This window comes from Panthera tigris, chromosome F2, assembly GCF_018350195.1.
Source record: "Panthera tigris isolate Pti1 chromosome F2, P.tigris_Pti1_mat1.1, whole genome shotgun sequence".
Classification (NCBI taxonomy): Eukaryota; Metazoa; Chordata; class Mammalia; order Carnivora; family Felidae; genus Panthera; species Panthera tigris.
In genome coordinates, this window is record NC_056676.1 from 81,131,981 (window position 1) to 81,159,401 (window position 27,421).

The window sequence follows — 27,421 nt, forward strand, 5'->3', positions numbered from 1 at the left end:
GCGGAAGTGGGCGGCCCCGGGGCACCGGGAAGCACCCCACTGGCAGGCGCCTGCCCAGCCCAGGGGCTTGGTGCCCCCAGGCCCCGTGCTCAGTGGGTGCCCCTCCCGAGGCTGGGAGCACGGCATGGGGGCTGGGAGGCATCCTGCTCTCAGGAAGGGGCGTCCTGGAGGAGGCAAGGGGCTGGGGGAAACAGGCCTGAGTTCGGCTGGAGAAGGAGGGCTGCAGGGCGGCCAGGGTGCATTTGCCCAGGAGCCGGCGAGGCCGGTGACAGCCCGCGTCAGAAGTCAAGCAGCGGCCAGGACTCAAAGCGCCAATTTCTAGACAGGAGAGTGCAGGTGCCCGTGGTGTGGCCATCGCCCTGCGGCCGGGGGCCAAAAATCTGAGGAAGCAGGAGGATGGCCCTCACCCTGGAGTGGGTATGGAATCAGGAGCAGCCTGGGAAGGCTTCTTGGAGGAGGCAAGAGAGGGACAGAGGGCCCTGGGTGCTCTTGGGGGGGACCGCTGTGAGAGGAGGGGCGAGGATGGGCAGGCCGAGGTGGGGGGGGTCATGGGGGGTTTGACCATGGCAGCGGTGGGGAGCAGGGGAGGGGACGGGGTGGGGCTGGGGGGAAGGACTCCCACCTCGACACCGTAACCGCGAGGCTTTTGGAGACAGGTGGGCTGTGTGGCCGCTGGGTGGCAGGGGCGGGGCGAAGGGGGCAGGACAAGCAATCTGAGAGGTGGGGACAAGCCCCGTGGTGGCCAAGGTCGAGCTGCATGTGAGTGACTGCAGGGTACCGGGGGAAGGCAGCCCGGGGCAGAGGGGTCCCGGGTCGCGGCATGGAGTGGATCTCGGAGAAGGCTCGGCTCATGGGGCCTCCCAGGCAGCCGTCCGAGGGCCGCCCACCCTCCAGCCCCTCGGAGGGGATCCGCTCTCAGGGCTGCAGCTGACAAGGCCCCTGCCTGCCGCACGTCCTCACGGCCCCTGAACCCGGGGTCAGTTCCTCAGCACGCACCCGTCACTGCCGCAGTCTGAAAACCCGGAATCAGGTGCACAGAGACGGAGACGGCAGACGGAGCAGTGAGGGGGCCCCGGCACCCCCACCCGGAGGGACCCCTGGGCGGAGGGAGGCCCTGAACCGCAGGAGCCCTGGGGTCACACCGGGGAGCCCGGGAACCCAAGCGTGTGCCACGGAGGGGCCGCCTCTGCACCTGCGGTTGGTGACTCTGTGAGCCTTACCAGGCTGACTTTCTCCCTGCCGCCCAAGGTCCGCGTGGAGCTGGGGAGGCAGGGTGTGGGGGCCTCACGGCTTCAGATGGACGGACCCCTCGCTGTGGGGAAGAGGTGGGATGGGAAAGACACGGGCCCCGCTGAGTCCCGTCACAGCCCACGGCTCCCCGCGACAGGCTGCCACCATCTGACTCACTTATTCCACATGTGATGATTGAACACCCAGAATGTACTGTCCCCCGTCAGCTCGGGAAAGGAAGGGGGGGGGGCTCAGCCTGCCAGGGAGGCAGACTCCTAAACCAACAGTCATTCAAAAGCGCCCGGTGGAAACCGTCCAGGTCTGCCGGGGACAATCAGGGCGGGCTTCCTGGAGGAAGGGGCGTTGGAGCTGGGGCCTGAAGCAGAGGGAGGAGCTTGCCAGACTGCGGCACGCGACGGGACGGAACAGCGTGCAAAGGCATACAGCAGGGGAAGCCGGTCCCGGGCCGGAGTGCGAGGGTGGAGCCCGGAGAAGGGGGTGCTTGGGGGGCCGCATGTGGCCCCCACGGCGGGGGCAGGGGGCGAGTATCCTTTGCAAACGCAAGGCTTTGGATTCGGGTTTTGCCTTTTGGCAGAAGAGAGGCTTCTGGGGCTTCAAAGCAGCAGGAAGGAGCAGGGTATCGGCCACAGGGAGGCGGCGCCCGGTCGCCATCAGACTCGGGCTTCACGCCGCACTTGAGACGAGGCAAGAGGCCTCAGAGGCCCTTCCCGACACTCTCCTCCCGGGTCCCGGCTCTGGGTCCTGCTCTGCCCGCAGATGGAGAGGGAGGGAAGGCCAGGAGGGGCAGTCTTCCCGGCGGAGGGGGGCCGGGGGGGTGCTTCAAGATGTCTGCAGCCAAGCAACCCCAGGCCAGGGCTCGCCCCTCCGGCGGTCAGCCGCGTCCCCATATCAGGTGGAGACACTCTTGTGCCCATCCCCTCGGGCCCCTCCCCTGCTGACGGAACCCCATCAGAAGGAGACCCCCCCCCACCGGGGGGAGGCGGAGCGTGTTGGCTCCGAATGCTGCTGCTGTCACCCCCCTCTGGCCCCCCCGCCTCACCAGCGATGGCCTGGGACATGGCAAGGGCCTCTGTGCCTGTTGCTGTTGAGACGGTTCCCTGCTGGGGCCGCCGGTATGACCGGGAGCAGAGGTGTGGGTCCAGGCCTGGGGGCCCCCGGAGAGGCTGGCACTCAGCAGCGCCCCCACCTGGTCAGGAGTCCCTGAACTAGCCAAGGAGGGCCCAGCCAGAAGTGCGGTCAGCCGACGCCGCCCAAGCCTGCCCGGATGAGAGCGTCTTCCTCTCACAGCATCAGAGGTCGGAGCGGGCAGCCCGGAGCCCGTGTAGACAGTCCGTGCCCCTCCTGCCTCGTGTGGCTGAGAGCGGGAAGCCGGCGGGACCTGCAGAGTCGATGTTATTGTTCCTGGGGATTCCGTGGGGACCCCCTTCCTCTCCCACCTCACTGCCTGACCCCGTCGTCAATGGCTCCACGGACACCACGTCCTCATCACTGCCAGGACACCTCCTTCGCACTGTGTTTGCCGGTTGGGGTCTGTCCCCTCACTGGACCGTGAAGCCCCGAAATCACCTCCGGCCCCCGGCACCCCGCAGCGACGTCAGTGGCACTCAGGGACCAGATGATGCGCGGGACAATAGACCGTCACCTCCAAGGGCTTCCTGCGGGCCGGGCACCCCCCAGGAGCGTGGGCCCTGAGGTCAGACCCTCAGTCTTCCCGGAGCCTGTCACCAGCTTCTCTCCGGCTCAGCCGGGTCTCCCAGACACCAAGCGGAGGGGACCCACCATCACTAACAAGTTATCGGGGCGGTCATGCTTCACTGCTCTGTCGTGAATAATCCAGCAGCTCTGATCACAAAGTGTTGCTTCTTCAAGGACCACGTTGGTGACAGCGTGAGGTGACAGCTGCCGAGCCACGAGGGTGATGTCCCTCTACCTCCCAGGGTTTGACAGTCACTTGACGATTCCTTCACTTTTTCCTTGGCCATCTCCCCAAGGCTGAAATTACCCCCCACCCCGTCAGCAGGCTCCTTCCAAAGGACCAGCTCGCTTTGGGAGAAGCTCTCTCGGGCCCAGAGAGGACTTTCGTGACCAGTCTCCTGCCTCCTTGACACAAGTCCCTTCCACAGCGTCCCTGGCATTCCGGGTTCTGGTTGGTTACCTCCAAGGCTGGGGAACTCACTATCTATTCAAACATGTAAATGAAGCAGGGAGGGAGGCAAGATAGGGGTCATCTAAGACCCCAGATAACCCATCAAGGGCAATGGTAATGCAGAACCCCCCAGTCTCCCCAAAGCCATAGAGGTTTTGAAGAGACCCCTTTACGAGACCTTTCCCTGCGTAGAGTTGGTGGGCATGGGCGGCCCTGCCGGTCTCCAGAGAAGAAGTGAGCCACTGGCACAGAGGAGGGAAGGTGCGCTCAGCAAAGGGAAACAACCAGGCAAGTTGGCCCGATGGAGGAACTTGACGGGAGCTGTGTTCAAATCCTAGTGCAGCAGTGGTGGGAAAAGGCCAACCACAGGCCACGCCCCCATTAGCCCAGCCAGGGCCTGTCCCATCCCCATTCTCCCCTCCCTTCCCCAAGGCGTGCAGTCAGGGATGGGGGGCCTCCAGGAGGGGCTGCCTACACAGTGGTGGGGGGTTGTGGGGGTCGTGGGGTCGTGGGAGCCACGGGGTGAGGGAGGGGGAGGTTTCCAGCTGCGCTGGGTGTTCACACGTGTCCTCCCTGCAAGGCAGGCAGACCGGCCGGGCCGCACGGGGGTCCCCGCCTGGGTGCTGCGTCCTGCGTCCTGTTCCACCGACCTGTGCACCCCTCCTGCCCCCGGTTCTGCACGGTCTTGATCACTGCAGCGACGTCGTGATAAGCCTCAGAGGTGGGTAGATCGATCCCTCACGCCTGATTCTTCTTTTGTTAAAACGATTTCAGCTAGTCTAGGATCTATTCTGGTTCCTTGGCCTTTTCCTGTAAATTTTAGAATTTTGGAAGAATCTTGTCCATAGCTACAAAAAGTCCTTGTGGAATTTTGACAGGAGTTGCCTTAAAACTTACATAAATTTGTGGAGAATTGACATCTTCACCCTGTTGACTCTTCTAATCCATGAATATGGTATGTTGCCCCTTTTATTTAGAGCCTCTTGAATTTCATCAATCTTTTGTACTTCCAGCAGACAAGGCCTGAACATGTTCTATTAAATTTACACCTAAGTATTTCATTTTTTCCCCAGCACCTGTAAATGATATTTCTATTTCTGTTTCCACGTGTTCATTGCTGGTACATAGAAATACACAACTGATTTTTTTTTAATTTTTTAATGTTTATTTATTTTTGAGACAGAGAGAGACAGAGCATGAACAGAGGTGGGGTAGAGAGAGAGAGGGAGACACAGAATCTGAAACAGGCTCCAGGCTCTGAGCTGTCAGCACAGAGCCCGACGTGGGGCTGGAACCCACGAACCGTGAGGTCATGACCTGAGCTGAAGGCGGATGTTTAACCGACTGAGCCACCCGGGCGCCCCACACAACTGATTTTTGTGTGTTGATCTCATTTGTGACCTTATTGAACCCACTTATTAGCTCGAAAGGTTTTTTTTGGTAAATTCCTTGGGATTTTCTACACAGACGATTGTGTCATCTGTAAATGAGGATAGTGTTATCTCTTCCTTTCTATCTGTACGCCTTTTATGTATTTTTCTTGCTTTATTGCAGTGGCTAGAACTTCCAGTATTCCTGATCTTAGGAGGAAAACGTTTGGTCTTTTACCACTGGTGTGATGTTAGGTGTAAGTTTCTTGTAGACTATCAGGTCGAGAGAACTCCTCTCGATTCCTATTTTTCTGCAAGTTTTTATCGTGACCAAAGTGTTACATTTTCTCAACTACTCTTTCAGTATCAAGAGACATGATCATGTGATTTATCGTCTTGGCCCACTAATATGGTGAATTACATTGCTTATTTTCAAATGCTGAGCCAGCCTTGCACCCCAGGAACAAGCCTCTCGGTCACAGTACATGATTATTTTTATACACTGTGACATTCTATTTGCTTCTATTTTGTTAGGGATCTTTGTACCTATATTTATGAGAGACACTGATCTATGTTTTCCCCTCTTTCTTTCTTTCTTCTTTCTTTCTTTCCTTGTTTCTTCCTTTCCTTGTTTCTTTCCTTCTTTGCTTGTTTCTTTCTTTCTTTCCTTGTTTCTTCCTTCCTTCCTTTCCTTGTTTCTTTCTTTCTTTCTTTCTTTCTTTCTTTCTTTCTTGTTTCTTTCTTTCTTTCTTTACTTGTTCCTTTCTTTCTTTCCTTGTTCCTTCCTTCCTTCTTTCCTTCCTTTCCTTGTTTCTTTCTTTCTTTCTTTCTTTCTTTCTTTCTTTCCTTGTTTCTTTCTTTCCTTGTTTCTTTCTTTATTTCTCTTTCCTTGTTTCTTCCTTCCTTCCTTTCCTTGTTTGTTTCTTTCTTTCTTTCTTTCTTTCTTTCTTTCTTTCCTTGTTTCTTTCTTTCTTCTTTCCTTGTTTCTTTCTTTCCTTGTTCCTTCCTTCCTTCCTTCCTTCCTTCCTTCCTTCCAGAAGTAAGGGGGGGTGGGATCATTCTAGCATACCTAAGCCCCGCCCCCCTTGGGGAGCCCACCTGCCATCGCAGAGCTGTGAGGACGGCAGGAAACAGGGCCAAGGCGGAGGCTGCAGGCGGGTCCAGGAGGAGAGAGGAGGGGTAGCAGGAGCCAGACAGGCTGAGGATCCCCCAGGAAAACCTCTAGGGAGGTCTGAGGTTGGGGCTCCAGGAAGGCTTGAGGTTCAATGGGGCCTGGGTCGCTGCAGGTGAAGGGAAGCACATATTCCGGTTTTCTGGCCAAAGGTGAAGAAACGCACGTGAGCCAGAGCTCGTGCCAGGTAAAGGTTGAATCCCTGTCAAAACCCGTAAGATGTTCCAACCAGAGCCCCACACGGACACAGGGAAGAAGGAATGTGGAAATGAACCTGCAGGTGGATGGGGCAGTGGTCACCTGCCTGCCACCAGACTTAGTGGGGTTTCCATGGACAAGAATTATGTGCATTTTGATGGGTGTCCCACGGCCACAGAGCTGCCCGTCGGTGGAAGTCGGAGGTCTCCCGGGAGGGCGTCGCACGCCCCGCCGGGAGACCCGGGAGCAGAGGGCCTGGCAGCACAAGTCTGGGCTCTCTGAACAGCCGAGTCCAGGGCAGAGACGGGCTGGCATCTTGGGGGGCAGGCCCCGAGTCCCCCCACACACACATCCGGGCACCGGCACCACCCAGCCCCACGTCCAAGGCCAGGGGACAGAGGAGGCCATGAGCAAGGGTTCAGTCTGTGGGCCAGGCCCAGAGGCCCCGCCGGTCCCCAGCCCCTTTCTGGACGGCCGTGTTCACAGGCAGGTGGCACCTCTTGGACAAAGGCGTCACCAGCTAGTTGGGGGGGGGGTGGCTACAGGCATCCATCCACAGCCCCCTGGGCCATTCCCCTGAGACTGACCGGGCTGTCCTTCAGGTGCCCGCACTGAAGGCAAGGGAAGTGTGGCCTCCTATGTGGGGAGGGGACAGGGAGGCCCCCCCCCCAGGGGCTTTGATCCGCATCACCATGACAACATTTGGAAGGCCCGTTAGAAATTCAGTTTCCACTCCTTCCCTCAGAAGAGTCCACAGGGCAGGCCTCAGGCGCAGGAGTCTTTAACCCAGGTCCCCGAGGGCTGGGGTGACCATGACGGGAGCCCCTGGGTTGGGGGGGTGGGTCAGCTGCCCCCAGGGGGGCTGAGGCCCAGGGAGGGAGGGCAGAAGGCAAGAGGAAGGGCCTGCCCTGGCGCGGGGCTGGCGTGCCACTGTGGGGGCAGGGTGGCTGCAGGCTCGGCCCCAGCCCCGCATCTCAGCTGGTGTGGGTTTTGTGGGAGGGATCCCTTCCTGCGGTTGGATAAGCACCCAATTGGCCCTGCGTGGGAAGCAGGCTGGCTCCCCTGGGATCTCTCCTGGCAACAATTCCCTGCAGCCTCGGGGCTCTGGAACCACACCCCTGCGGTGGCTCTGGCCTCTTCCCAGAGACCCCGCACAGCCTCTGGGGCCCCTAGAGCTCCCCGGCTGACAGCCGGGGAAGCCAGAGCTCCCGCAACCCTGGGACCCGGCCCCTTCACCCGGTGGTCAGGCCCAGCCGACCAGCCCCTGCCCCTTCCGGGGATGTCCCCTGGGTGAGGCGCCCAGCACCCGGCAACAGAGAGCGAGCCGCGAATATGACTTACAACGTTCTGGCAACCAGAGAAATTCATTTAAATCACGCATTTTATTTAACCCGGTAAATGCACAGCATTGCCAGTGAGGAAGTGGTCAGCGTCAGGGGACACGCGGCCCCAACCGTCCTTTGTGGGGTCTGCAGGGCTGGGAGCAGAGCGTGGTTTGGGGGCCGGCTCTGCCCTGGGGTGAGACCCCCCCTCCTCTTTCTGGCTCTCCAGAGACCGCCCCCATCCCCTCCCCAACGGCCCACGCGTTGGCGTGGGGGCAGGCGAGGGGGCAGGCAGGGGGGAGGCAGAGCAGGAGGAGGGAGGAGGCTGAGGCCCTGCGGGCTCCTGGCTCTCCTCTCCCTCCCACGCAGCTCATCGGGACGCTGGCACCGAGACAGCGCGGAGCTGCTCTTAGCGCTGCAGCCCCCCCCCCCTCACCACGGCAGCCCCACTCCCCTCCGCCCCCCACCCTCCGTGGTCTGGGTCCCAGGAGCGGATACCAGGGGAGGACTCTGCAGGTGTGACGGTGACCTCACGGCTGCCACCGCAGAGATGGGGAGACTGAGGGGGAGGAAGGGAGCCCAGTGAGTCTGCGGGAGGCAGGCACTCTGACCCGTGTCACTGCTGGGGGCCCGCGGCCAGCGCGGAGGCCACAGCTGCCCAAGCCACAAGAGGAGGGGGCTCAGCCGTGCCGCTGGTCCTGGTCGTCAAGGGAGAGGCGGAGGGAGGGGGCAGCTGTGAGGGCAACGGGGATGACGTGAGGCCACTGGGAGCCTTTCTGGACACTGATGTCAGCCCGGCTGGGATGGTGACAGCAGGAGGGGCCACCATGAGGAACAGGACAGTGGCAGTGATGGGACCACGAATGGAGATTTCTGATCACCACCCCCTTGCACCTCCTGATGGATCCAGAACCCCAGGGGCCCTTGTCAGCCCCTGCCCCCGCTGCCCCCCATACACGCCTACACCCTCCCTCCACACACACCCCTACCACCCTCCACACACACCCCCTACTACACACACGCACACACACACACACACACACAGGTGCCTGAAACTCATCCATCAAGGATGCCATGGGTACCACAGCCTGGTTCCCATGGCAACACCTGGATGATGGGGCAGGGGAGAAATGCAGGAACACACTAAATAAGGAACAACAACTTCCAAAAACGAGCATCCAGGGAGAAATAACCACGGAGGGATGGTCCTGGAAGGGCCTTTAAGGCCAGGCCAGCGGGAGCCAAGGGAAGCTTGGACGCAGAGATGCCCGATGGCTTCACACGTCAGATTTCGGGGAGGTGTTGAGGTCCGGGGCCCAGGAACTGGAGTCCTAGGGGGCGTCCCAGCCCCAGACCCCGGGCCACGTCACCACCCCCCCCCCCCCCGCCGCCGGCCGAGCAGCCTCGTCCCGTGCCTCTGTCCCCACGGGCGCCTATCTCCAGCCCACGGCCGGACTCGGAACCCCACAGCCCCAGACAGCAGCGCACAGGCCCCCACCCTATCTCTTCTTGACCCGGAGCCCCGCACAGCGGAGATTCACCTGCGCACAGGAGCACGCCCCAGTTAGGGTCTCCTCGGAGGCTTCGAGGAGCAGCGGAAGCACACGGGCTCCTTCTTGACCGCGACGGGCTCCGGGAGATGTGGGGGTCTGAGTGGACCGCCAGCTCTTGCTTCAGCCGGGGATCGGGGGAAAGCAACGCTCCTGCTCTCCAGGGCCAGGTCTGAACGCTCACCGACAAGAATTCATTACAGACGTGGTTTCAGGGCGTCTCATCCAGGCCAGGCCCTACTTCCAGGGCTGTGGGGGCCCTCCCCAGCCCCACGGCCTGGGATCCCCAGCTCCCTGTGGCTGGAGGGGTCACGGTTTCCTGTAAAGTCCTCCTGGCCTCGGTTAGGTGGGGCCAACGTCTCTGGCGAGTCGTGCACAGAGCAGAGCTCCCCGGGGGGCTCTCTGAGCGCCGCGGGGGGCGCCCTCCTATTCCACGGTGAGGGTCTCCCTCGCCCCCATTTCCCGAGTGTGGAGACAGACTGACATTTTCTGGCAGAACTCTACCAAGTACAGGGCAAAACAGAGACAAGATAATTACGGGGATAACAGAGGCTAAAAATAGCCTCCTTCACAGCCCAGACTCCTGGCATGGAAGACGCCAGACACGGAGGAGAGAACGACAGAGAGCAGGGCTTTGGAGGATGAATAGAAGTCTGGCGGACGGTGGCCGGTGCCTGCGAGGGGGTGGAGGCAGCGTTGTGGCTCCCGGTGCGCCATCCAGAGGACTGAGCCAGCGAGGCGTCAGAGGGCCTCAGAAGTCCCCGGTCTGACCCTCCTTCTAGAGCCAGCCGGTTACCCTTGGGGCGGGGTGCTCGCTCCCTCATCAAGTAGCTGCTGTCTTTGGGGAGCAGCCTCTAAACAAGCCGCCCCTCTTCCGGGCGCCTGGGCCGGAGCCTGGCACGCTCTGTGTGGCACCAAGGCTCAGAGGCGGGGCAGAGGGGGGGCGCGGCTGGCACATGTCCTCCCGTGGGTCAGAGCCAAGCTTGGGGCCCAGCCGTGGACGGGGGAAGGGACTGGGAGAGGGACGCCGGGCCCCCCGGGCCTTTCTGGGCCTGAGCCGAGGACGCTGTGCTCAGAAGTCATTCAGGTGGGGCTGTGCCCAAGGTCCAGGGCTCCTGCAGAGGGCAGGTCCGAGGGAGGAGGCGTTCTGGAGCAGTGTATACAGAGGTGGGCGGCAGGAAATAGCTGGGGAGAGCCAGGCAGAGGGCGGGGGCCTACGGGAGGGAACGGGGCGGTGGGGGTGGCGGGAGGAGGTTTGCTTCCAAGGGATTCTGGAGGGACAAAGTGGCTGGCAGGACGGGAGGGGCCAGAGGAGGCTGCACAGAGAGAAGGGGGCAGAGGTAGAGACAGAGAGGGGGGGCCGGGGAAGGAGGGGGACGAGGAGGCCAGGGAGGCCTGCCGAAGGGGCTTCTGGCCCGTGAAGTGTCACCTCCCCAGCACAGCGGGGCGGCGGCTGGGAGCAGGGGTCTGGAATTGGGGCTCCCTGCAGACAAGGGGCTGCAGTCTGAGACTGCAGGAGGACAAACAGGCTCCAGCCGGGACTGGGGGCATCGCGAGGCCCGAGGCGAAGGGTGCAGATTCGGGTGCAGAGTCGAGAGTGGGACTGGTCAGCCGTGGTGAAGGGTCTGGGGTGCCCCTGGCGGTGACACGCGGTTTGGCTTCAGCTCCCGGCTCAGGCCACGCTGCCCTCACCCACGTCCCCCAGGGTGGCCCGGGGTCGGCGCTGGGGTCGTCTGGTCATCTGGGCAGGGCGGCTTTGGCGTGGCTGAGGGAGGGGAGCGGCGTGCCCGCGGAGGTGCCCGGGTGGGGCTGCAGAGGGAGGGGAGGGGGGACGAGAAAGGACGAGGCCCAGGAAGGAAAGCTTGCCGCCGGATGTCCGGCTTTCACGCCGCCCCAAAGACTCAGCCTGAAGCGGACAGAGGTTCGAAGGGGGCCGTCTGGTTCACCTGGCGCCTCCCTGCCCCGCCGGGGCCTCCGCCTCCCGGTCCATACGGCGGCCGGCCTGGCTCTGAGGCTCCATCGGAGAGGGGAATGGGGGCTGCGGGCCGGAGGACCCCCTTGCAGCTCCTGGCCCCATGCTGGGGCCGCCGGAGCCCGGGGCCGCGGGGCTGCGTCCGCCCGGCCTCCCTCCTGGAGGAAACAGGCGACGGCTACTGCCCGGAAAGTAGGGCAGAGGCTGGGAGCGCAGCAGCGTGGGGGAGCCCCTGGGGGGAGCCCCTGGGCGGCGGGTCTGCGGGGACTTTGGTGGAGGAGCCCAGGGGAGGAAGAAGCACGGGGAGCTTCACGGTCCGGGCTGGATCTGGAACCAGGGGTCGGTGGGGGCAAAGGCAGGGCCCGAAGCAGAGCGCTCTCCTGTAGACACAGGACCACCTGCTCCTTCGCCTCCGGGAGGGAGAGCGTGTGCCAGGCGGAGTGGGGGAGGGTGTGGGCTCAGAAACATCCCTCCGGTGAGGACATTGTTGCCAGCATCTTCCAGGCAGGAGGCATGGGGAGCATGAGTCTAGCCGGTTCATGGCAATCTTGGTCTTGTCCCTGTACCTCCTTGTGCCTCAGTTTCCAGAATATGGGGCTGTCGAAGGGGACCCCATCCTAGGGGATCCTGTCCTAGAGGAGCCTGTCCTAGGGGATCCTGTCCTAGGGGAGCCTGTCCTAGAGGAGCCTGTCCCAGAGGAACCTGTCCTAGGGGAGCCTGTCCTAGGGGATCCTGTCCTAGGGGATCCCGTCCTAGAGGAGCCCGTCCTAGGGGAGCCTGTCCTAGAGGAGCCTGTCCCAGAGGAGCCTGTCCTAGGGGAGCCTGTCCCAGAGGAGCCTGTCCTAGGGGAGCCTGTCCTAGGGGATCCTGTCCTAGGGGATCCTGTCCTAGAGGAGCCTGTCCCAGAGGAGCCCATCCTAGGGGATCCTGTCCTTAGGGATCCTGTCCCAGGGGAGCCTGTCCTAGGGGATCGTGTCCTGGGGGATCCTGTCTTAGGGGATCCCGTCCTAGAGGATCCCGTCCCAGGGGAGCCTGTCCTAGGGGATCCTGTCCTTGGATATCCTGTCCTAGAGGAGCCCGTCCTAGGGGATCCTGTCCTAAGGGATCCTCTTCTAGGGAGCCCATCTTAGAGGACCCTATCATGGGAATTCTGTCATAAGGGAGAGGGACAGAGAGAGATGGAGACAGAGACAACAGGGACCCGGAGACCCCAAAGAGATCCAACCGAAAGGAAGAGGAGGGAAGAAGGAGGAAAAGCAGGAGCCCGGGGAGCAGAGCAGGGGACGAGATGGGGAGCGGGGGCATCGGGGGCAGGACAGGTCAGCTGGACCGTGGCCACCAGTCACTCAAGGGGCACGGGGACGGCAGTCCCCCGCGAGGGAGCGCTCCTGTGCTGGGCCGAGGGCTCAGAGGCCACTTTGTTCTTTAAACTCGTGCTGGAACAGGCCAATTACAGACCCCCAACCAAGCTTTCCCTTCAGATTGCAAGTTACACTTGCAGTCCTCGCTGCTCAGAGCCACTTGAGGGCACTTCAAAGTAGCGTTTGGTCCCATTTATGTCTTCAAGCCTTTTCTTTTTGAGAGAGAGAGAGAGAGAGACCTTGCCTGCGGCAGGCCAGCACTCTGGGAAGGGACAGAGAGAGGGGGAAGGGCAGAGGGGAGAGGAGCAGGGAGGGTGGGGAGAGGGGCAGAGAGAGGTGGAGAGGAAAGGAGAGGGGGGAAGGGCAGAGGGAGGGGGAGAGGGGCAGGGGGAGAGGCGGGGCAGAGAGTGTCCCAAGCGGGCTCTATACTCTCAGTGCAGAGCCAGATGTGGGGCTCGAACCCATGAACCGAACCGTGAGATGGTGACCTGAGCCCAAGTCCAACGTTCAACTGACTGAGCCACGCGGGGGCCCCTGTCTTCAAGCCTTTTAAGCTACATCCGTAAGATTAACATATTCTACATGGAATCTACCTTGTCAGACGTCGTGAAGTTTCCGAAAACTTAATTATTATGAACTCGGTAAATGATGCCGAACAGTATGGCGGTTCTTAAGCTCTTCCCAACGTTCCAACACTGTACATAAAATCGTATATGGTTTCTGCCCAAAGCCGCGAGCGTAACCAGGGGCCCAGTGAGACAGTCCGCGTCGGCATCGCTTCTATCAGCCAAATTGTCTGCGGTGTGAAAATGCTTAAAATATGAAGCACATACAAATTCTTGGCAAAGGTGGTAACGTTTTGAGGTTGATTCTCTTTTAAATTTCTTTTTTAGTTTATTTATTTTTGAGAGAGGGAACACGAGCGGGGGAGAGAGAGAGAGAGGGAGACAGAGGATACGAAGCAGGCTCCGCGCTGTCAGCACAGAGCCGGAGGCAGGGCTTGAACCCGTGAGCCGTGAGATCGTGACCTGAGCCGAAGTCCGACTGAACCACGGCGCCCATCTCTCTCTTAAGTGTCTACGTTAATTCTAAATCCTCTTGGAGCTAAAAGTCCCTATGGACTAGAGTCACATCACCTGTGAAATGTCACCTAGAGCAGTCCTCCGGACCACCCTCACTTCTGACGCCAGCTGTAGACTCTGGGGTCCCCGGGATCGTCCTCCAGGAGGACTCCCAGCACCCCCGGGGGGCGGCACGCTCGCAGTCACGGTTTATCACGGGGAAAGGACACACACCACCATCAGCCAGGGGTTGGGGCGCACCGGGCAGGGCCCAGGAGGGTGCAAACCGCCCTCTCCCCGCGGGGCCGTGGGCAGCGACGTGATGGCACGCACCAGCGTCGCCAACCGGGAAGCCCCCAGCTTCCGGCGGCGCGGCAACCTTCTGGCAGCCTCCGGCGTGCGAGGCCTTTATCTGGCTTCCGTTCACTGCCCGCGTGGCTGACCTCAGTCTCCGGCCCCTCGGGAGGCCGAGCCGACCCCGCGTGGCCCAGAGCCCCGGGGAAACAAGGATGCTAGACTCTGGATGTCCCCGGGCTTGGCGGTGACCTCCCAGCAGCCGAGGCCAGAGGCCAGACCTTCGTTGGGCAGGGTGGAGTTCACATCACCCCAAACAGTCCTCCATGTGGCCTTCTGTCCTCCGGCTGTCCACCGAGACCTCTCCCTCCCTCCTGCACGCGTGTGGGCCCTTTGCAGCTGCCTGTGGACCCGAGACAGCATCCCCTGTGCTGGCTGTGGCTGGCAGAGATGGGCCTCCTCCTGGGCCTCCCTGGGCCTAAACACTAAGGTATGCCTTTCCTGTCTCTGGGCCCTTCCTCTGGCCTTCACCAGCAGACGGAGACAGTGGCCTGGGGGCGGCAGAGCCCTCGGAAGGTCCTGAGTAAGCAGATAGAGCCCAGCTGCCAGCCACATGTTTATGTGGCAGAAAATAAGCTGTTTTGTTTGTCGGGGCTCTTTGTTACAGCAGCTTGACCTCCCTCTGACTGCTACACTTTCCCCAGCCCCTTTCTTCCTGCAGTTTCCTTTTTTAAAAAACAATTGTTTTATGTCTATTTATTCTGAAAGAGAGCGAGACAGAGACAGAGACAGAGCACGAACGGGGGAGGGGCAGAGAGGGAGGGAGACACAGAATCCAAAGCAGGCTCCAGGCCCCGAGCCGTCAGCACAGAGCCCGACGCGGGGCTTGAACCCACAAACTGTGGGACCATGACCTGAGCCGAAGTCGGACACTTAACTAACTGAGTCCCCCAGGTGCCCCTTTGAGGCAGTTTCCTAACTGCTGCGGCCAGCGGCCCATCCCCAACAGCACCTCAGGGGATATGCAAGGCCCAAGTCCCCGCTGAGCTCTGCAGGGGCAGCAGGGCACCCACTGAGCACCCACTGAGCACCCACTGCGGCCTGGGCACCCTGCCCACGGACCCTCACACCAGCGCTATGGGCAGACTTGATTTTCTAGAAAAGGCATCCCTGGGAACTTGAGCTCACCTCCACGTGGCTCAGAAGCCCCCCACCAAACTGGGTCGGCAGGGTGAGCCCCCCAGGGCTCCTGGATGCCCTGCCTCCATTCCCAGCACTGATCCCCAAAAGGAGGCAAGCACAGCCCCTCCCCGTGCCTCAGTCTCCCCCACCCCCTAGTCAGGAGAGGAGGCTGGGTGGTCTGTGACAATGGATGGGCGGGACCGGGGAGGGGTGAGGCGGGCCTTTATGGGGAACATCCTGTGCCCAGAGTAGCTGGGGGTGGGCCCCTCCACCCCACGGCCCCCCCTGCTCCGCCTTCGGCCCGGCTCTGCAGACACAGGGACTCAGCCACATCTCCCTTACTTACTGCAAGTGCTCTGAGAGCCTGTTTCACAATCACCCGATTACCGATTACCGGAAGTAACTTCTTATTGAAAAGAAAAGGCCCCTACAGTTTCCAGCCTTTGATGTGAGCTGTAGCCTGTCTCCGGCAGAAATCCCTGCCTCCCAGGCATCACCATGGTGCCCCTGCCTCCTGTTCCCGTCAATTTCCTCTCCCCATTCTTGTCAGAGTTGCCATTATTTAAAAGAAATACGAGGGAAGAATAGGGAAGAGACTGCCTTTTCACCTCGGGAGCACCGTGCTCGGGGCCGCCAGCCCTCTCCACGCGGAGGGTGACGACATTTCCTTGTGGCAGGTGGTGCTTTCTGCTCCGGCTCATTTCCTGCCCGCCCCGGGTCTCCCCTGTGTGCCCAGCAGGCCGTGTCCTCCACCACGATGCTGCATCGAAGCTCTAGCAGGGGCAGCCCTCCCCAGGCTGGGCGGGGCTCACACTCCCTGCCCCCGCCCCTGCCCCCGCCGCCTGGCCCAGGACCCCCCCCCCCCCCGCCCCCGGAGCAGAGCAGCCCCTTTGGAGGGGCAGGACCTGTGCTGGGTACCTGACAAGCCCCTGTCCATGACTGTGGCACTGGGGCTGGTCACTTGTACACGTCAGCCTAGCTAGGGAACTGTCCCCGGGCATCCAATCAAACTCTCATGAAGGCCTTTTGCAGGTGTGACTGAAGCCTATCGTCAGTTGACTTTAAGTAAGGGAGATCATCACCAAGGCAATCTGGGTGGGCCTGGCTCAATCCGTTGATGGGTCTTAAGAGCAGAGCTGTGCCATCACCTAGGAAGAAGCTGTCCCACAGTAGCTCAGCCTGAGCCTGGCGGGGGGGGGGGGGGAGGGGGGAGGATTCCAGCCTGCCCTAAGGCCTATGCACTGGCCTAGCCGGGCCCACAACTGAGCAAGAAAACTGCTCACAACCAACCGCTCACCATCCGCCCCCACTGGGCCTGCTTCTCCTTGAACGCTGGCTGGAACAGGGGTTTGAGCCCCCACCAGGCTATCTCTCCCTCTGTCTTGGGGGCCTGGTGACCCCACAGAGGCAGGTGAGGCCAACCGCCCACGGGGCATCGAATGGCCCTCGTGTCTCAGTTCTCGAACCCACGCGTGGATTAGATTAGTGACGGTATGCCCATTTTGCAGATGAGGGAACAGGCTTGGAGAGACCAAGTTTATGACCCGGGACTTGTCAGGGTCGCCTCCCAGCGGGGATCTTGCCTCGCCTGGGTCCCCGGGGCTCGATGCCCGAGAAGACCCCTCGGCTTCCAGCCCTAGGCCTCCGTGTGGGCTGAGCCCTGGCAGCAGACTTCTTAGGACACCCCCACCACACACACCCCAGCAGGCAGTGGGCAGAGGATTCGGGGGCACACTGCTCAGCTCAGCTACAACGAGGGCTCCGCCCAGTCTCTCCCACTGCCGGCCGCCTCAGGCGTTCGCTTCCGTGGGGGGAGCCCCTAAGGCCCTTCTACCCTGAGGATCCGGGACCCTGACCAACTGGCCTGTGGGGTGATGGGCCTGCGCTCCCTAGGTCCCCAGAGACCCTTCAGTCTGCACCCGTGGGGGCTCCGGGGACCCGCCGCCCCGAGCCGCCTCCCTCCGCACGCCATGCCCGCCGACCCCAGTCCACAGAGAAATGACCGCGCGCGCCGAGAAGTTTCAGTGTTTTATTAACAAAAACTTAAAAAGTCTGTCTTCAGGGAAGGTGACAGGGGGCTGCACACAGCTTGGCCTGACATCAAGGCCTGATCCACTGGGGACGGGGAGGGCTGGCCACACCCTCTCAAGGACCCCGGGGCCTCCCTGCAGCCCGTGCCAGCTTGCGAGTGTGGGTTATGGCTTATGTGCAAAAATAAAATCTGGGGGTGCTGGCAGGAGTGCATGATGTCGGGGCTCACAGAATCTTCCGCAGACACCAGTCTTCTGAACCTGGGAACCCCCACTGGCCAGGTGGAAAGGAGGACCCCCAGCCAGGGCCTGCTGGGACTACAGACGTGAGTGGCCAGTCTGCACCGGGGTGCTGGTGTTTGGAGAGGTGGGGGTCTGGACCCTGGCAATGGCGGGGCCTGGCAGAGAGCCCGCTTAAGCCCCAGGGGCAAAGGCTTCTGGGCACTGCTGGGGCTGCGGGCGGGAGCAGGGGCTGTGGCCTCGGCGTCAGAGCTCCAGGAAAGCTCTGGTAGAAGAGGACGGCCGCCGTGGCCGTGGCCGTGGCCGGGGGTTCCCGGGCTGGAGCGAGGCAGGGCCCAAGGCGGCAGACGCCGACTCCAGCCACAGCGGACCCGGGGGCGGGAGGGCTGGCGGCCAGCGGGGCAGGCCTGGCGGCAGGCCCTGGCCCTCACGCTGGCCCGTCTTCACCACCAGCTCTCCGCCGGGCCTGTCCTCTCTGCAGCCCCTCTCGCCGACCTCAACGTCTCCTCGTGTGCAGGCAGCTTGCAGGAGGAGAGGGAGGGGAAGTGCCAGGCAAGCAGCAAAGGCTCTGTGGGAGCCTTGGGACCTGAAAGAAAGACACGGGGGCCTCAGGGACAGGCCAGAGGCTGGGAGGAGCTCCGCAGGAAGGGTGTGGGTGGACGTTATGGGGCGGCCCCCCGGCTTGCCCAGAGTGCCGCTGGGGGCCGCCGGGCCCGGGGCCCCGGGAAGGACAGCTGAGGGATAGGGTCTCGGTGGGAGAGATGGGGCCCCTTACCTGTCGTCACTCTCCCGGCTCCTCAGCTGAGTGTGAGGACTCGGGCCCTGTGGGACCCTCCGCCCGCCGTGGGTGAGTCATCGAGCCCAGCCGATCCTTTTCCAGGCTGGTGTGAATCGCTCATGCTGAGGAGAAAGCGCCGGGTCGGGTCGTGTGAGAGCTGGCTCGGCACCCCCCAGCCCTCCTCCCCGACCCCTGGGCTCTCTGCTCCTTCCCCACCGCTCCCCCCAACATCCCACCCCTGCAGCTAACTAGCTGGGGCTGCCTCTGAGCCTCAGTGGGCTCACCCAGAAAATGGACGGCCCTGGGTCCTCCCTACTCTACAGCGCCAACCCCCCCCCCCCGGGGGTGGTGCCGTGGGGGCAGGGGCTCACCTGAGGGGCCAGGAGGCACCAGGACGCCAGGTCTGCTGCTGCCGCCGCCGCTGCGTCTTACGCTTCAGCTCTCCTCCAGGAGGAGGGGCCGCGTGGCCCGAGGCTGGCCGGCCGCCCGAGGCGGCGACAAGAGTGCCAGCCGGCCGCGCAGCGACTGTCAGGAGAAGGCAGCGCGCCGAAGCCAGGGTTCCGGTGGCGCCGGTCTGTCTTCGCGTCCGTCCCGGGGTGTCCCTTGAGCTTGGTGCGCACTGGCCTGTGCCGCCCGGACACTTGACCTCTGAATGCCCGGAGGGCCCAGGCGCGGGGCGGAATAAGGGAGCCTGGAAGTCGGGTCACGGCCTGAGAGTGTGCAGGGTGCGGATGGGGGCCGGGAAAGACAGACGGGAGAAAGGCAGGTGACGAGGCAGGGGCCCCGCAGGACGGGGGGGGGGGGGGGGGGGCTCCTTTGCTGCTGGGGGGGTGGGGGGAGAGTGTCCACGTCTGGATGACGCGTGTTTGTGCGAGTCCGGCCGGGAGGCGGAGGTGGGGTGGCCAGCGGGCGGGGGGACGAGGGCTCCCCCGCACGGGGCTCGGCCCGGCTCGGACAGTCCTGGTCGGCAAAGGCCACGGGCGGGGGGGTGGCGGGCCGGCTGCGGCCTGGGCGGCCCTCTATTCGGGCTGGGTCCGGTCGCTGGCCACAGACTCGCTGGTGAGGGCCGGCGTGAGGGCCTCGGCCTCCTCCTCGGCGGGCCGCTGGGGGCCGGCGGGCTCGGAGGCCTGCTCCAGGCCATCCTGCACCTCCTTGCCCCTCTGGATGAGCTGCTCCAGGGTCTTGGGCAGCGGGTGCCGCAGGAAGCGCTTCAGCTTGGGCTGCAGGGTGCCCACCACGTACTGGATGATCTCCTCCTCGTCGGCGTCCACGTACAGCGTCTGGTACAGGTCCCGCTTGCGCCACAGGAACTGGTCCAGCGGCTCGCCCTGTTTCTGCGGCAGGTCCAGCTCGCGCTGGATGGCCTCGCGGGACAGCGTGCCCTCGCTGTACTGCAGGAATTCCTTCTTGAACTCCACCCAGTTCTTCACAGAGCCCTGCTTGAACTCCCACCACTTCTTGGCCGGCCCGTTCATGTGGTTCTGGATTTGGGACAGCCAGTACTCCTCGGAGCCGCCCACCTGCCGCAGGTACTCCTCCAGGTGGCTGAGGAACTCCCTCGGGTCCTCGAAGATCTGCGTGTCCACGCCGGGGCCGGGCTGCCCGTCCTCGCCGGGCGCCCAGGGCGGGTACTGCTGGGCCTCGGCGGGCTCCTGCCCGGGCAGCTCGCCGGCGGCGGGGGGCGGGGTGATGGCGTAGGGGCTGACCGTGTAGTCGTACCCATCCGCGTCGTGGCAGTAGGTCTCGGGACCCCCGACGCCCACGGACACGGTGCGGCGGGCCGGCTCGCCGCCCACGGGGTACTTGCCGCCCATGGACTCCAGGCGGTCGGCCCACCTCTCCAGCCGGTAGAAGACCTCCCGCCACACGTGCATCTCGCGCTTGACCCAGCGCTCCAGGTTGGCGATGGTCTCCTGGCAGCGGCACAGGCAGGCCTTGATGGACTTCTTCCAGCGCTGCGAGTCGCCGGTGGGCACGTAGCCGTCCAGGTTGCTCTCCAGCTTGCCCACCGACCTGTGCAGCCCCTTCAGCTCCCGCTCCACCTGCTTGGACACCTCGGTCAGCAGGTGCCGGTGGGTCCTCCGCACGTGCTCCAGCATCTCGGCCCGGCACTTACCGATCTGCAGGATCACGTTGGGCTTGGCGGCCGGCCCGCCCCGCGGCCCGGGGTAGGCGTGGAGGCCGCCGCTCGTCATGTGGTCCAGCTCCATCGGAGGGAGTGAGCAGGTGGCCGCGGCGCTCGGACGGGCGGGAGGCGGCGGGCTGCGAAGTGCCCCTGGGCCGGCGGCGCGGTGGAGCCGGGTCCTCGGCGTCCTCGGCGCGGGCGCGGCGGAGCGCAGGGAGAGCGGCGGGGAGCGCGCGGGCAGCGCAGGGAGAGCGGCGGAGAGCGGCCGGAGCGGCGGCGCCGAGCTCTGCGGCCGGCCGCCGGCGCGGGCTCTTTATGCGGCTGGCGCGGCCGTGGGCGGCCCCGTCGCCGAGCCCCCGCTCCCATTGGCCCCGGCGAGGCGCCCCGCCCCGCGCGCCCCGCCCCCCACGCCCGCCCGCGCTCCCGGCGCCGAGGGAGCACCCACCCCCTGCACGCGCCATCGGCCGGGGTGACTAATCCGCCGGCTGGCTCCCTGCGCCCCCTCCCCGGCTCATTCAGCCTGCGGGGCGAGGGAAGGTGGCCGGACCCGGCGACACGCCCCTGCCCGCGACCGGCGGGGAAGCGCAGGTGTGTGCCCCCAGGGGGCTCGGGGCGGGTCGGTTGCTGCCCCCACGCGCCCAAAGGTTAGGAGGAAGCCCCTCCCCCAGGGATTCAGGGTCCGCCGCCCCCTCTCTGGTGTCGGTCCTTCCTAGGGGGGCGGGGTGGTGCTCGACTCCGCTCTCCCGGGGCCTCAGCGCCCCCACCCCTGCCTCGGCCCGGCCCGGGGTCGCGGGGTGCTGAGCCGCGGATGAGTCCCGGCAGCGACCCCGACAGACACCCAGACCCCCTCCTTTGCTGGAGCCCAAGGCTCCTAGCTTTCCTGGACGCGCTCCCAGGCGCCAGGGCTGAGTTCCCTGGTGTGGCCTCCAGCTCCTGCCTATCAGTTCCCTGGGGTGCTGTCGAGTCCGGGGGCGGGGGGCGGGGGGCGGGAGGGGGGGGCCTGGGCTGGTCCTGCATCCCACGTGGGAGGGTCGCGCACCCAGGCCTGGGCGCTGCCCGGGCCCCTGACAGTGGTGTGGATGTGTGACACCAGCGTGGCAATGGCTGGACTGGACCACCCGCTGCCCCCACTCCCACGCCTTTGGGGAGGCCCAAGACTTGTCCCTGTGGTGCCTCCGGGGGAAGTCTGGACGCCAATCCCTGCGGGGAGGCGGGAGGGGGGCTGGGGGGGGGGTTGTGAGGGCAGTGGAGGAGATGAAGGGGTACTGCTCCCTGAAGCCCCCAAGACACAGAGGGAACCTGGTCAGAAGCTCCAAGACTTCTGAGAGGATGGAAGGGGTTAGGGGGAGGAGGGAAGGGAGGAGAAGGAGGAGGGGGGGAGGGGGAAGGAAGGAGGGGAAGGAAAGGAGGGAAGGGAGGAGAAGGAGGAGGGGGGGAGAGGGAAGGAAGGAGGGGAAGGAAAGGAGGGAAGGGAGGAGAAGGAGGAGGGGGGGAGGGGAAGGAAGGAGGGGAAGGAAAGGAGGGAAGGGAGGAGAAGGAGGAGGGGGAGGAGGGAAGGGAGGAGAAGGAGGAAGGAAGGGAGGAGTGGGAGGAGGGAAGGGAGAAGGAGGAGGGGGAAGGGAGAAGGAGGAGGGAGAGGGAGGAGGGGGGAGGAAGGAGGAGAAGGAGGGGAGGGAAGGAAGGAGGAGGCGGGGGTGGAGGAGAAGGGGTGCCGGCAGCCTAGCAGTCAGGAGAGGCAGAGAGAAGTAAACACCATATAAGGAATGGGGCTCCGGAAGCTGAGATTCCCTCGGGAGGGAGGCCCCTTCTGCCTCCCTGGCAACAGTGGTGGGGGAGGGACACCCTTTCTGGGTTACCCCAGGATGGATGGTTCCGGGTCCCAGGCCCTGCGATGTTCTGCGGGCACAGGTAGCACTCGTTGCTCACGGCCAGAGGCCCGCAGACACACGGCCAGGGAGTCAAGAGACCGTAGCCCCTTGCGGCCAGCTTCCCACCCTCCCTCAGACACAGGGCGCACACTGGCACATGCCCCCGCCCGCCCACCCCTCACACACACCCATACCCACTATTCACCCATCCCCCAGACACACTCATACCCCCACCCACCCCAGTCACACTCATACCCCCCACTCGCCCCCCAGTCACACTCATGCCCCCACCCACCCCAGTCACACTCATACCCCCCACTCGCCCCCCAGTCACACTCATACCCCCACCCACCTCCCCACAGACACACTCATACCCCCACCTGTCCCCTCATCTGACTCACACACTCTCTGGAATCCCCACTCCTGCCCCCCCAGCCCCTTCCCCCTGCTCTCCTGGAAGCCCTCCCCCCACCCCAGCCAATCTGTCTCCTTTCCCCTTCTGAGCTCCCACCCCTGGTTGGGGGGGGGGGATGTCTTTCTGGCAAAAGCTTGCCCAAAATCGCTCTCCTGGCATTTCTAATTAAAGGCGAGTGGGTGGGCAGAGAGGGAGGGTGGCGGGGCAGCGCGGAGTAGGGAGGGGAAGCCGGGCAGAGAAGCTGTGAGAACAGGAATCCCCGAGCTGCCCAGCCCTGGCGGCCCAGCCCTGGCGGCGGGGTTCCTGGGAGCGGCAGGAGGCCGCAGGCCTGCGTGTGGCCTTGTGTGAGGTGTCTGTGCGGTGGTGGGGAGTGTGGCCCGGCCCACACGTGTGGCTGGCTGGTCACCACGGGGGCCGCATGTAGCCGTGAGTCTGTGCGTGTCTGGGGTGAGCCGGGGCTTGTGTCTCAGGGCCGTTGTCAGGGGGACACCTGATGAGCCAGCTGGGCAGAGGCCACACTCACACGTGTGTGTGTGCACGCCGCGTGTGCCCGTGGGAGTGCCAGAGAGCCAGCACCTGAATGGCCAGCGGCCCACAAAGACCGCGTGTGGCCCCTGTGACACTCGGGCCCAGGTCTCCCGACCAGCTGGGTGGCCCCGGCCAGGCACAGCTCTCTGGGTCTCAGCCCCACAGTGACCTCCAGCCCCGGCTGCACCCCACAACACGGCAGCAGGGCTCCCGGGAGAGGGGAGCTCAGCCAGGGCCCAGAGGGTGGGGGGCTAGGGGCTGGGCGAGCACCACCTCTGTGTCGGGGGGGGGGGGGTCTCTCGGTGCCCCCTCTGCCGCGGTCACACCGGCCTGCCGTGGGCGTGAGGAGGCACAGTCCAGGGAAGGGGGTGCTGGCGGGTCACGTGGAGACGGCCAGGGACCTGCAGGGAGGCTGCGCAGTGCTGGCCAGCACAGGTGACAGGCGACAGCCTCTGCTCGGAACACTTAATCGCCGCCCAATTATCGCCCCAGAAGCCCTCAGCAAACCCCCGCACTGGGGCCCTGGGCTCCATTCTTCGCTGCTGGCTCCCCGCTGCCGCGAGGGGAGTGGGATGGGGGGTCTGCCCTGCCCTGCTCCGCGGTGCCCCTCTCCCCCTCAAGCAGGGGTGAAGGCACAGAGTGAGGGCCTCCAGCCCTGGGCCTCACCCGGAGCAGGACCGCTCGGGGGCTGCGGGTTGGGGACAGGGAGGGGGGAGGGGTAAGCTGCACAGGGAGGGAGGGAGGGAGGGCCTGGGGAATCCCACCCCCACCGCCGGACCCAAGGTGGCCAGCTGCTCCTTGAACCTACTTTAGAAGGAGGGGCTCCGTGGGCCAGGGGGGTCTGCCCAACACTGGATCCAGGCAGCAACACCCCCCACCCCGCCCCCCATTCAGTCCCCTCTGGGGTCCGGTCTTCCGCTGGGGCTCGAGGCTCCCAGACCCCGGGTGCTGGTCTGTGATGCTAAGATGCCTATTTCACGGTGAGGTCTCCCTCCCAAAGTCACGGCCTCGGGGAGCCATATCCCCCACTGCACCCCAAGCAGAGCCTGTGGCCTCCGCTGGACCTGCCTTCCTCTGGCTGCTCTGTGACCCAGTCCTCTCCTCTAGGGACCCCTGAGTGCAGGTCCCCTGCCCCCGCTGTGCTGGCCCGGCGGGTAATCCTCATCGAGGCGCCCGGCTGCCTGTGCCCCGGGGACTCACAGGCCTCAGGCTTTCCCGTGTTTGTACCGGGCCCTCCCAGCTGATCTCCTAGGGCGACGGCCGCTAACACCACTTAGCACCCAGGCTATGAGCACAGGCTCCTTTGGGACACTCCCGCACCCGCTCTCACTCCGGCCGCCAGCTCTGTGGCCCCGTCCTTGTGCAGGAGAAAGGGGGAGCTGGGCTGCCCGGGGTCCCCTGGCCCTTCCCGCCCAGCCTTGGCCTGTGGTCCCTCCTGGCTCGCGTGGCCTCATTGCACTTGCCGCCACAGCCGCAGCCGGTGGAGCCTGGAGGGAAGGGCGAGGCCCATCCTGGTTCCCCTGGGCCCTCTGGCGGCCCAGCGCCTCCATCATCTCCTCGGGAGGGGGCGCTCCGCCTCGCTGCTTCCTTGCTTCGGAGGCAGCACTGGGGCGGCTGCACAGGCCCCAGTGATGTGGGGCGGCATGGGGGGGGGGGGAGCAGCTGGAAGAAAGGCCTGGGGTCTGAGCCCAACACCTGGGCACAGGGAGCAGGGGCACAGAGGAGGCCTGGAGAGGCAGAGGCCGGGGGGGGGGGGGGCCGCCACAGCATGTTAGAGGTGAGATTGGGCCAAGGTCAAAGAGGAAGAAAGGGTGGTGGGTGGAGGGGCAGAGAGCTGGGGGCGCCAGGATAGCGGAAGAGACAAGGGCTCCGTTTCACTTCTCAAGACTTTCTTGCCCTGTTTTCACAGAGGTTTCAAGAGGTGGGGGGACCTGCTAATGAGAGTGGGGGGGGGTCCCTCAGGCACACCTGCCTGATGCACCTGCCACAGCCAGAGCAGCCTCCGAGAGACCCCGGGAGGCCAGGGCGGCTGGGGGCAGGGGTGTCAGGAGACCCCGCAGTGCAGGCACGCGTCTTGTTGAGAGACCCGAGCTGGGGGGCCGAGCGCTGGCAGGGGTGGGGGGTTGCCCACGGGAGGCAGAGGTATGTGAGCGAGCACTCAGAGCCCAGGGAACATTTTCCTTCCGATCCTCCCCTTCCAAACTTCCTCTTCCCTGCGGTTTGGCAGGGTGTGTGTGCTGCGTCCTGTCCCTGGAACAGGCAGCCTGTTCGTTCTGGGCCCCCACACACCAGACCCTCTCCCCCCTCCCTCCTTCCTGCCTCCTGCCTGGCGCCTCCCTCCCCATCCAGCCTCCAAGGAAAGTTTTGTATTTTTCCAAGATGCTGGCACCGAGGTGCCTCAGCCAGCCGCACCTCGGGTCCTGCAGGCATCCCCTCCGGGCCGGGAGGTCAGGCCCCAGAGCCCGCGGCCCGCCTCACCACCGCCCTCCAGAACGGGGAAGGCGAGGCCCAGAGAGGGCCAGGGACTTGTCCAAGCTCCACAGCGAGGGAGGCAGAGCCAGGGCACCGTGGTGAGGGCGTGCGAGGACAGGCTGCAGGCTCCTGGAGGCGTCTGCGAGCTCAGTCTGCGCCCTGTGCAACCGCGGGTAAGTCCTCTGAAGTCCTCCCGGCCCTGCCCCTTCCTGGCATCAGTACTCTCCCCTGCAAAGAACCTTTGCCCTTCCAGCCATGGGGCGAGTCAGTAATCCATTCAGAACAGTTCCTGAGCCCGACAAGGGAGGCGCCAAGCAAGGTGGGGCACAGGAGGTGCAGATTGCCCCTAAAATGGGGTGTCGTCACGACCCCCATAGGCCCCGGAGGACACAGGCTGCGTGTGGCCCGTGCGAACTGCAGGCACCGTAGGTCATGACTCTGCCCTTCAAGGAGCAGCCCGTGGCCTCCAGGGAGTCCGGCTGGCCCCCCACTGTGACCCACGACAGGACAGGAGGGAGGCCATTGTGGCATCGAGGGTGGGGGGTCCTCGGCGTCCCCACTCCAGGAGGCAGGCGTGCGGGGTGGGAGCCCCGGACAGGGAGCTGGGCCCAGGACACACTCCATACACGCTGCCCACCGTGGGGCCACCCACGCGGTGTCTGGATCTAAAATGTCCCCTTGGCCCAGCAGGTGCCTCTGGCTGGGTCTGAGATTCCACGGGCCACCTGCCTCCTTGCACCACTTCTCCTGGGGGCGCTGTGTGGCTTCCTGCGCATCACTCAACCCCTCTGGCCCCAGCGGTGTCCTTGTCACACAACAGGCAGACTGTACTAAACGGTGGCCGAGGTTCTCGGCTTGGGCGGCTCGGAGGCTGACGGCAATGGTGGGTGGCAGGGAGGAGGCTGGACCTGTGGCCAGTCTGTCCCCTCCACCGGGAGTGCCCCATCCAGCCGAGCACACATCACCCCCGGTTCAAATGACAGAGGCCTCTCGGGTTTTAAAACCTAAGCATAAAAACTCATCATGGTTTTACGTGTTGTCTACTTCTGAGCCCACTGTCACCGCCTCCAGGAAGTCTTCCCGGCCTCTTAGCGCTGTGTTAACGGAGTCTTTTGTGACCTTGCCCCGCCTTGTTCATGCCTGCCTCAGAGCCCCCGAGCACAATGTCGTCCTCGAGGTGTGTCAGTTGAATGTGTGCGCGCGTGCACATTTGTGTGCGGCGTGTAAGTGTGTACGTGTGTGCGACTGCGCCTTCCTGGTCTTCTGTCCAACGAAGCCATGTTCTTGCTCGCTGACTGCATCAGGCTCTCAGCTTGCTCTGGGCACATGGGTGGACGAGACCCACCTGGGTCCCACCCTGAGGAGACTCCGGTCAAGTTCCCCAGCACCCCAGATGTTTTGGGGCCAGCAGCCCAGAGGCGCCCTGGAGGGTGGGGAGAGCCGGAGGGTGAGCAGGGGTGGGCCGGGTACAGGTGCGCCGCAGGGCAGGGGGGAGCAGGGGGCCCTGCTGGGTTCTGTCCCTCTCCAGGGGCAGAGCTGGAGGACAGCGGGACTAGACGGGCCGTGGGTGAAGGTGGGGACCAAGGCCGCCGACCTGAGTCTGTGGCCCGCAGGGGGGACGTCAGGCCGAGCAGGGGCAGGTGCTGGAGAGCCAAGGTGTGGGTGGGCAGGGCCTGTTTGAGAGCTGTTAGGAGGGTCTCAGGGATGGGGAGAGCCAGGGGCCCGGTGTCCTGGCAGTCCGGGGTGGAAGCCCTGTGGGGACTCGGCAGGAGCAGCTGGGGGCCCAGCTGTGGGGGTTGGAGCCCGCGGCCGCCCCCTCCTCTCTGCCCTACTGGGCCCCCAGCCAGGCTGTGCCTCCTGCACCGCCCCCGTGGACGCCCAGGGAACTCAGACCGGATCATGCGGCAGGAGTCCCGAGCGTGGCCGGCCCAGCCAGGATGGGGGGGTGTGCTGCCAGCTGGCCCTGGCCAGACGCCCCCGGAGCTGGGGGTTCAGGATGGCCAGGGAGGGGGTGGTGGCCAACTTTCCTGCCGTTCCCTGCGTCTCCATTTAGATTTCTCCCCAGCATAGAGCACCGGCCTCCAAGC

At 64.2% G+C, this 27,421-nt stretch overlaps 2 protein-coding genes and 1 long non-coding RNA gene across 3 annotated transcripts; 1 reads left to right on the top strand and 2 right to left on the bottom strand.

Annotated features, from left to right (window-relative positions):
- Positions 1–16,936: 16,936 nt before the first annotated feature.
- Positions 16,937–18,686, bottom strand: LOC122235033. Its single transcript, XR_006213117.1, has 3 exons — positions 18,298–18,686; positions 17,924–18,048; positions 16,937–17,734 (listed from the first exon to the last, which is right to left on the bottom strand). It is a non-coding gene; the product is annotated as an uncharacterized LOC122235033 (long non-coding RNA).
- Positions 18,687–18,763: 77 nt separating this feature from the next.
- Positions 18,764–20,241, bottom strand: ARC (activity regulated cytoskeleton associated protein). The gene has a single exon (XM_042973095.1). It carries the CDS (start codon positions 20,134–20,136, stop codon positions 18,946–18,948), a length of 1,191 nt encoding a protein of 396 aa, XP_042829029.1. The 5' UTR covers positions 20,137–20,241; the 3' UTR covers positions 18,764–18,945.
- A 125-nt stretch (positions 20,242–20,366) lies between these two features.
- LOC122234905 (translation initiation factor IF-2-like) lies at positions 20,367–26,355 on the top strand. Its single transcript, XM_042972898.1, has 4 exons — positions 20,367–20,375; positions 20,431–20,695; positions 25,242–25,507; positions 26,025–26,355. The coding sequence occupies exons 1-4, from the start codon at positions 20,367–20,369 to the stop codon at positions 26,166–26,168; spliced, it is 684 nt and encodes a 227-aa protein (XP_042828832.1). The 3' UTR covers positions 26,169–26,355.
- Positions 26,356–27,421: the final 1,066 nt, after the last annotated feature.